General features: G+C 56.7%; 1 protein-coding gene across 1 annotated transcript in view; it reads left to right on the forward strand.

Moving 5' to 3' along the window:
* CACNA1S (calcium channel, voltage-dependent, L type, alpha 1S subunit) overlaps positions 1-8781 on the forward strand; it is a gene marked incomplete at its 5' end in the record, with an annotated part of 34977 nt that overhangs the window by 8199 nt on the left and 17997 nt on the right. The window contains 15 exons of the mRNA XM_010145256.1: positions 31-256; positions 811-1018; positions 1335-1455; positions 1834-1948; positions 2074-2167; positions 2648-2717; positions 2929-3061; positions 3332-3461; positions 4148-4207; positions 4792-4898; positions 5324-5411; positions 5672-5779; positions 6580-6632; positions 6891-7037; positions 7301-7502. Coding sequence (XP_010143558.1) covers positions 31-256; positions 811-1018; positions 1335-1455; positions 1834-1948; positions 2074-2167; positions 2648-2717; positions 2929-3061; positions 3332-3461; positions 4148-4207; positions 4792-4898; positions 5324-5411; positions 5672-5779; positions 6580-6632; positions 6891-7037; positions 7301-7502 — 1862 coding nt within the window. The remainder of the gene's footprint in view (positions 1-30; positions 257-810; positions 1019-1334; positions 1456-1833; positions 1949-2073; positions 2168-2647; positions 2718-2928; positions 3062-3331; positions 3462-4147; positions 4208-4791; positions 4899-5323; positions 5412-5671; positions 5780-6579; positions 6633-6890; positions 7038-7300; positions 7503-8781) is intronic.

Below are 8781 nucleotides of genomic sequence, written 5' to 3' on the forward strand. Positions count from 1 at the left end.
TGTTCTGATGGGCTGGATCTTCCACCCCAGACAATGCCAACCGGGTGCTGCTTGCCCTCTTTGTGGCTGAGATGCTGCTGAAGATGTATGCGCTGGGCCTGCGCCAGTACTTCATGTCACTCTTCAACCGCTTCGACTGCTTCGTGGTGTGTTCGGGGATCTTGGAGACCATCCTGGTGGAACTTGGCACCTTGTCGCCCTTGGGCATCTCTGTGCTGCGTTGCATCCGGCTCCTCCGCATCTTCAAGATCACCAGGTTGGGAAGGGAGATCCGTGGGTGCTGGTGGCTCACAGCCCCCAGGCATCGCTGGCTGTGTCCCTTGGGAGGGCTGGTAGCTCTGACATAAAGGAACAAGGCCAAGCTGGGGGTTTCTGTCTCCAGGACATTGTCTGGGAGGGCTGAAGAGGACAGAGCAGGGCTTGCTGGAAGTCTCCTGGTGTCCCTGTCTTGCTCTGGGTTCTGGGGTGTTGTAAATGGGGATGTTGTGGGCCAGGACTCCTGGTTTCTCTTTCTGGCACAATCGTCTGTGCATTCATCCTCCTTCCCCATCCTGCCTGCTGGTGTCCCGTGCAGGCAGCACGGTGTCCTGCCTGTCACACCACACCTGGAGCTTCTTTTCTACCTCCTGTGGCCTGGCCGGAGCAGTCCCAGTGCCCAGCCTGAGAGTGGTGCTGGTTCAGAGCCCCCCTCGATAGGCTGCTGGCACATCCCCCTGGGCTGGGTGGTCTGTCCCCTGTGCCTGCCTGCTCCTGCCCGCGGCCTTCCCTACTCTTTCAGCTGCTGCACACTCCTGTCTCTCCTCTCCCCAGGTACTGGACATCCCTGAGCAACCTGGTGGCCTCCCTGCTCAACTCTGTCCGCTCCATTGCCTCTCTGCTCCTCCTCCTCTTCCTCTTCATCATCGTCTTTGCGCTGCTGGGCATGCAGCTCTTTGGCGGCAAGTTTGACTTCGAGGACATGGAAGTGCAGCGCAGCACATTCGACAACTTCCCCCAGGCCCTTATCAGTGTCTTCCAGGTATGGGGCTGGGGGAAGGGCAGCAGGGGCTGGAGGACACAATGCTGGGAGTCTCGCCTGGGCTGTGGGTCTCCTGGCAAGAGCTGGGGCTCAGAGAGGTGTGGGTTTGTTGGAGGGGATGTGACTTAAGGCAGGAGCAAGGAAATGCAGCTGGGGTGACGAGCAGTAACAGAGGTTCAGGACTGAGCAGGGAGGTGGGTTTGGCTATGGGGCTGTGAGCGTCTGAGGCTAGAGCCAGGAGGGCAGGATGGAGCTGCGGGTTCTGCTGTGCTCTGCTGTGGGGGCTCCTGAGTCCCTGTTTCTGCTCTGCTCCCAGATTCTGACTGGAGAGGACTGGAATTCAATCATGTACAATGGGATCATGGCCTATGGGGGCCCATCCTTTCCTGGCATGCTGGTCTGCATCTACTTCATCATCCTCTTTGTCTGCGGGAACTGTATCCTCTGCCGGAGAAGCCAGGCCTAGGCTCCCTGTGCCCAGCCCCATAGCAACGGCAGCCCTGGACTGGGATGGGGGGCTCTGCCTTTTCAGCTCCGAACAGCAGAGGAGCAAAGCCCAGGCTGGAACAAAGCAGAGCACTGGCGGTGGCTGGGGTTGGGAGTGCAGAGGGGGCAGCTCTGGGTGACTGATCAAGACCGAGCTGGGTGAGCTCAGTACTCACCAGGATGGATGCAGGGTTAGGGTTCACCACCCAGGGTCATCTCTAGGGCTCAGTTCCAGAAAGGTTTCTCAGGGCACCCTGGAGACTGCAAAAAGCTCTGGCCACTTCTTCCAAATGGGAACCAAGTTCCTGTCCTTAGTGCTGTCTCTCCAGATATCCTCCTCAACGTCTTCCTGGCCATTGCCGTTGACAACCTGGCCGAGGCTGAAAGCCTGACCTTAGCCCAGAAGGCCAAAGCAGAGGAACGCAAGCGGCGGAAGATGTCCCGGTGAGTGCTGCAGCCCCTGGCAGTGGGAGCTCCCAAAGCAGGTGCTTTGGTGTGAGGGGACAGAATGGTATTGCCTGTCCTCCTGCCCAGAGTTCAGTTCCCGCTTCCTCTTCCTCTCTGCTCAGAGGTTACCCAGAGAAGACTGAGGATGAAAAGCAAATGCTGGCAAAGAAGCTTGAGCAGAAGGCAAAGGGAGAGGGGATTCCTACAACAGCCAAGGTCAGTGCTGGTGGGGCTGGGCCTGAGGGAGTGCATGTTGAGGGACCACTCTTCTCCCACCAGCCAGGATTGGCAAAGGCTTGGAGCCAGCCTGGATCCGGGACAGAATTGCTCCTCTGGTATGGGGGCTCTCTGGGCCCCGGCAGGACATGTTGCTTGGTGAAACAGGCCCGTGGCTGGGGATCCTTTTCCTCTGATTCACTTCCTTGGCCAAAGCCAGTTGTCAGTGGTTGAGATAAGCTGGTGCATACCCACGTGGAGGGGAGCAGAGCAAGTCAGAGGCGTCACAGACCTCCTTTCTGTCCACACCAGCACCCCCTGTATACAAAACCTCCTGTTCAGCTGTGCTGTGTGCTGAGCAGAGACACTGCTTGTCCCACACGGCTTCCAAGACGATAGGGTCTGGCCAACGTGCAACATCTGGCAGCAGTTCTGCACACACAGCTGCATGTCCTCCTCTCTGTGTCTCTCCTGTTACAGTTAAAAGTGGATGAATTTGAATCCAACGTCAATGAGATCAAAGACCCCTACCCTTCTGCAGACTTCCCAGGTAAGATGCATCCCTGGCAGGGCAGCAGGAAAGCTGCTGAGGGATGGGGCCAGAACGTGGCTGTGTGAGGAGCGAAGAGTGTGGTGATCCTCTGGCAGCCTTGGGGTACTGGAGTCTTTCTGGCAGAGATGCCAAATCAGGATCAGAGGATCCATAAGGTCACATTCCTTCTCCCTCTCTGGGTCATTCTTTCCTTTTCCCCCCTGTGCAGGTGATGATGAGGAAGATGAGCCTGAAATCCCGCTGAGTCCTCGTCCACGTCCCCTTGCAGAGCTACAGCTGAAAGAGAAGGCTGTGCCCATGCCTGAAGCCAGCTCCTTCTTCATCTTCAGCCCAACCAACAAGTAAGCACTCGCCCTTCTCCCTGCCCGGTGGAGCCAGGCCTGGCTTGGGTACTCTGGCACTGACCCTTCCCAGTGGGGTCCTACTTGTGCGTAATGACCAGCTCTGAAGGGAACCAGCTCACTGGGAAAGGTCTTCTCTGTGGATGGGCTGGCACAGGCATCCCTTCATGCCCAGGCCTTCCCATCCTCAAGCCTCTTCCAGGTTACCATGGTCCTGTCTGATGTCCCTCTGTCCCTTGCAGCATCCCATGTAATTTCTGTCCCTGGCAGGTTTCGGGTGCTGTGCCACAGAATTGTCAATGCCACCTGGTTCACCAACTTCATCCTGCTCTTCATTCTGCTCAGCAGCATCTCGCTGGCAGCTGAGGATCCCATCCGGGCTGAGTCCTTCCGCAACCAGGTGCCTGGGTGGCTGTGGAGTATTGGGATGGGTGGGGGAGACCTCGTGGAGACCCCCAGCTCTTCAGTAAGCAGAGACCTGCTGGCCAGACGTCACGCCTAGGCAGGTAGCTGTGATTTCAGTACGCTCTGGAGGAGAGGCTGGTCGTGTTTGCTATTTGGGGCTCAGCTGGGACAAGTTTTTGCTGCTCCATGTCTCAGTGGATGACCTGACAGGGTGTGCAAGGGGCTGTGGTGGCTTATGGGGATAGGGACATACTGTGAGGTGGCAAAATGGACCACTGCTGTGTATAGCACCCTGAAATGCTGCTGGCGTCGAGCAGTGGTAGCCACAGGGACATGAGGCACAAATGGGTCTGGCAGGATCTAGGAGGGGTCTCACATGGGCTTTCCAGGGCACTCAGTGCCTTCGGGGGTCAGACGCTTTCAGGTGAATCAGGTCGAGCCTCCCTTGGAAACTGAGAGCTTGATTCTAGGCTGCAGGTTGGGTCATGCACTGGAAAAATCAGCAAAGCTGAGGGAAGTTCAGGAGCCTCCTTGGTGCTGGGTTTGCAGGCTCTGCGGAGCTAGATGGGCTCCCCAGCCCACAGAGTGGAGGGCAAAACCACAATGCCAGGACGTTTGGAGACGCTGGAGCATTCCCCATGTCACCCCAATCTCATCCGGTCCTGGTGCTTCTGTCCCCAGATTCTCCGATACTTTGACATTGGTTTCACCTCTGTCTTCACAGTCGAAATCGTCTTGAAGGTGAGTCCCTCTGCCCCATGTCCTGGCCATGCACATGACCCAGCACATGGGTCTACACCGTTCTGGCCAAAGGCACTCCTACTCTTGACACATAAGCGTGAGGTCCCAGGGAGGAGAAGCTGTGGCTGATCCTCATGTCCCTGGAGTTCATGCAGTGCCACTGGTAGTGCGTGACCTGCCCCAGAGGCCATGTCGCCTGTCCAGTAAGATCAGGCAGCCAGTCAGCTGTGCTGTGACACAGGGACATATGGGCCATGGCACCAGCACCTTTATTCTGACGTTCCCTTAAGAAAAACTTAGAGAAAGCAACTCTGTGGAAGAGTGATTCAAGCAGCTGCTGCGTGTTGCCCCCACTCCAAAGTCTCTTTATTCTTCTCCTTAATTCATGGAATGACTGGGCAGTACTTGATCTCCAGCCAGTGCAGTCCAGTACGGAGGATTTCCACCTGAAGTCAGCGTCCTGCCTGGCTACAGGGTAGAGGTCTGAGCTGGACGGGGTCCGCAGGCCATGGAGCACGGGGCTGTGGAGGGACCATGCCCCCAAGCTCTGCCTGGCCTCTCTCCTGACTACTTCTCCTCCCCAGATGACAGCCTACGGTGCTTTCCTGCACAAAGGCTCCTTCTGCAGGAACTCTTTCAATATCCTCGACTTGCTGGTGGTCGCTGTCTCCCTCACCTCCATGGGAATTGAGTAAGCACCTCTACAGCTCACGGGGTGGGCACTGGGCTGTTTAGCCGGGCAGGGCAGCAGGGCTGCTGCAGCTCAGTGTTGGACGGAGAAGGAGCGGCCAGCCGAAGGGCTGGGCGTTAGCCCATGTGTTAGTGTCCATGAAGTCATGCTTAGGGCTCAGGGCATGGACAGCTGGGGCGGCAGAGAGGAAACTCCGTGAGTGTGAAAAGAAAATCTAGGTAGGGTTCAATTCAGAGCTGCTTTCTCCAGCGGCCAGGATGCCTTGGTGTTATTTGGAGTGATGGCTTAGTGACATCTGCACGTCTCTGCTGTCCCTGGCACTTCAGCCCTGGTGCCAGCCTGGCCTCCCTGGCTGCTTGGTGGGGCTGTGCCCGGCTGGTCTGGGCAGGGCAGTGGCCCTCTCTCAGCTCTGCCTTCCTCCTCAGGTCCAGTACCATCTCAGTGGTGAAGATCCTCCGGGTCCTTAGGGTGCTGAGGCCTCTGCGCGCCATTAACAGGGCAAAGGGGCTGAAGGTAAGCAGGAGGCTGGGGCTGGGGGTCCTTGGCCCTTGGGAGTCCTCATGGGAGGTAGTGTAGCAACCATCATCTCCTGTGGGGTTTGCGGGTCCAGGAGCCTAGTTCCTACCCTCCATCTGTGGAAGGGATCTGTCCCATCCCACTGCTCTCAGCAGGCTCCTGCTCCTGCTGGGGCACACCCCTGCAGTGAGAGGGTATGGGACTCACAGCAGGGGCTTGCCCCAGGCTTACGTGTGCATTGTCCTCGACCTCCACAGCACGTGGTCCAGTGCGTGTTCGTGGCCATCAAGACCATCGGTAACATTGTGGTCATCACAACATTGCTGCAATTCATGTTTGCCTGCATTGGGGTCCAGCTCTTCAAGGTGAGAGGAGTCTCAGATGGGCAGGAGAGACATTCTGCTGAGGCACATGCTCTTCTAGATGGGGTCACCCAGTGCTGAGGCTCTGCAAGGAGACTTGTCTGCACCAAACGTCTGGACAGAAGAACCTGCAGTGGGAGGAGGGTGGGGAACACCCGGAATACAGTCAGGTCCAGAAAGCACATGTAGAGGGACCAGAGGGACCAGCTGCCTCACCCCACTTAGTGCCTCAGTTTCCCCTTTCTAAGGAAGCAAGTGCTTCTGACTTCCTCTGTGCTTTGGATGCGAAGAGTTTCCTTTCTCAGAGCACCACCCTTGCTCTCCAGCCCTTGGCTGCTCCAAGGCAGGGCTGGCCCTGGCTGAGCTCAGCTTTTTTCTAATAACTGAGCTGAAATTCCCAGCCAACGTGGGGAGAGCTTTCAGGACAGATTGAGCAGACCAGTCAGCCTTTAAATTAACTTCTAGTTAACTTTAAATTAACTTTTAGTTAATTTTATGGTTACTGCTTTCTTCCCTATGTTCCAAGGAGTTGGCTCCCAGATAGGATGAGCTAGAGAGGTCTCAGCTCAGGGCTCTGGAAGATTTATTTCCATCGCTAGGCATTTACTTGTCACAGCCTGGGACCAGCCCCAGGGACTACCTTGGCTCCTGAAACACCCTCTGAACTGGGTGGGGAAGCCAGCAGGGCCAGAGCCAGCACGAGAGCAGGGTGAGGACTGATTGTAGCCCATGAAAAAGTCAAACCTGCCCAGGGCTTCTGAAGTCACAGCAAAATCATAGACTCTGATCTCTGTTAAATGCAGGGCAAGTTCTTCAGATGCACAGATCCCTCCAAGATGACAGAGAAGGAGTGCAGGTAAGAGCTCCTGGCAGGGCAGGGGCCAGGGAGGGGATGGGGGGTGTGGTGGAGACCGGCCTGTGTTCTCGCACGGAAATGTTGCATCCAAAAAGTGGAGCTGAGGTCTCGTGCTGTTCTCCTGCAGCCTGGGGTAAATCAGAAACAAGCACAGGGCTGTCCTCTCCTCCCAGGGACCAAAGAGCCCTGGGCCAGCACCACAGCGGGTGGCCTTGAAGAGGGCCCTGCCTGGTAAGCACTGCATCCCTTCTGCTGCAGGGGTTATTTCATCGACTACGTGGACGGGGACCCCACTCAGATTGAGCAACAGAAGCGTATCTGGATGCACAGCAACTTTCACTTCGACAATGTCTTCTCAGCCATGATGTCACTTTTCACTGTCTCCACCTTCGAGGGCTGGCCAGAGTGAGTTTGGCAGTGCGCAGGGCCCACTGAGGGACCGGACCGTGCTGGGAGCTGGTCCCTGCCGCGGGCCTTTACCATGGTAAAGAAAGAGTAGCTGCTCAGGCTGAGGAGTTGGGCTAGCCAACCTGGCCATGGCTGTGGAGCTGGTCATCCCAGCAGCCCTGTCCCACCAAAGCTGGCCTCAGAGGTCTCTTTAACTTCAAGAGGAGAGATGGTCTTTCCCATCTAATGAGGATCGCTGTTGCCTCCTGTCCCTCCTGTAGGCTGCTGTACATGGCCATTGACACCAACGCTGAGGATAGAGGCCCCATCTACAACTACCGGGTGGAGATTGCGATGTTCTTCATCATCTACATCATCCTCATTGCCTTCTTCATGATGAATATCTTTGTGGGCTTTGTCATTGTCACCTTCCAGGAGCAGGGGGAGAGCGAGTACAAGAACTGTGAGCTGGACAAGAACCAGGTAATGGGACTGCTGGGACAGGGCAAGGTGGACCAGCCCTGGATCTGGTGCTGCTGGGGCTGGCTGATTTGGATCAGCCCATAGCAGTGGTGCTGCTGGCTCAGATGAGTTGAAGCTGCCCTGCTGGGGCAGGGTTAGCCGGACCCATGCCTGGCACGACACAAGGCTTCCAAGGGCGGGTGCAAAGTGGAGCAGAACCAGGGAGTGGTGCAGATAGGGTGCCCAGACCGGGCTGGAACAATGGGCCCAGTTCTGGGCTCCCTAGTATAAAAGCAACGTGGATGTACTGGTGTGAGTCCAGCAAAAGGCCACTGAGATGGTTGAGGGCCTGGAGCTTCTGTCATCTAAGGAGCTGTTGAGAGCCGAGTCTGTTGGTGAGAAAAGAAGGCTCACAGGGATCCTACCTACGTGTAAAACTACCTAATGGGAGGGTGTGAAGAAAATGGAACCAGGCTCTTTTCAGTTGTGTCCAGTGACAGGACAAAAAGCAATGGGCACGGACTGAAGAAAACATGAAATTCCATTTAAACGTTAAAAAAATCCTTTTTTATGGTGAGGGTGGTCAAGCATTGGGACAGGTTGCTCAGAGGTTGTGAATTCTCCCCCTTTGCTTCCAAAACCCAGCTGGACACAGACCTGGGTAGCATGCTGTAGCTGGCCCTGCTTTGGGCAGAGCACTGTGACTGCACCATTTCCAGAGGTACCTTCCACTGTCAGCCCTTCTGATGCTGTCACGCTGGGATTTGGGCTGGGGACATCAAGGTTGGAAGCAGCAGAAGTGAGACCAGCATCGGCAGAGGAGGTGGCTGGTGCTGTGGAGGACAGCTGGACAGGGATGTCTGCTGGCCTGGAGCAGCTGCTGACCTCTGCAGAGGCACCACGGACACCTTGAGCTTAGGGTGCCCTGAGGCCAGCAGAGATGGCACTGGCCTGCTGGGGAGGGAAGCGCCTGCTCAGCATCGCTCGGGTGCCAAGAGAAAACTCAGTGTCCCCTCACCCCTGATTTGTGTCATTTGTTCAGGCTGCTCTTGGCCCATCCCGAGAAACCCTGGGACGGTGCCATGACAGCCAGGCAGGCTCCGTACCAGAGGGGCAAGCGGTGGCTGCAGCTATTTGGTCCCATGTGGATGCTCTGGGGGTGCCTTTGCAGAAAGCACAGCAGATACTGGAACCATCGCTGTCCCCAGCCCATGTCGCCAGGCTGAGAAGGCGGGGAGCCAGGCTGTGTCTGTGGGGCGCTATGTGTTGGGGGTGGTTCTGACTCTGGGCCTGGACCCCC

This window comes from Buceros rhinoceros, unplaced genomic scaffold, assembly GCF_000710305.1.
Source record: "Buceros rhinoceros silvestris isolate BGI_N320 unplaced genomic scaffold, ASM71030v1 scaffold21000, whole genome shotgun sequence".
Lineage (NCBI taxonomy): Eukaryota > Metazoa > Chordata > Aves > Bucerotiformes > Bucerotidae > Buceros > Buceros rhinoceros.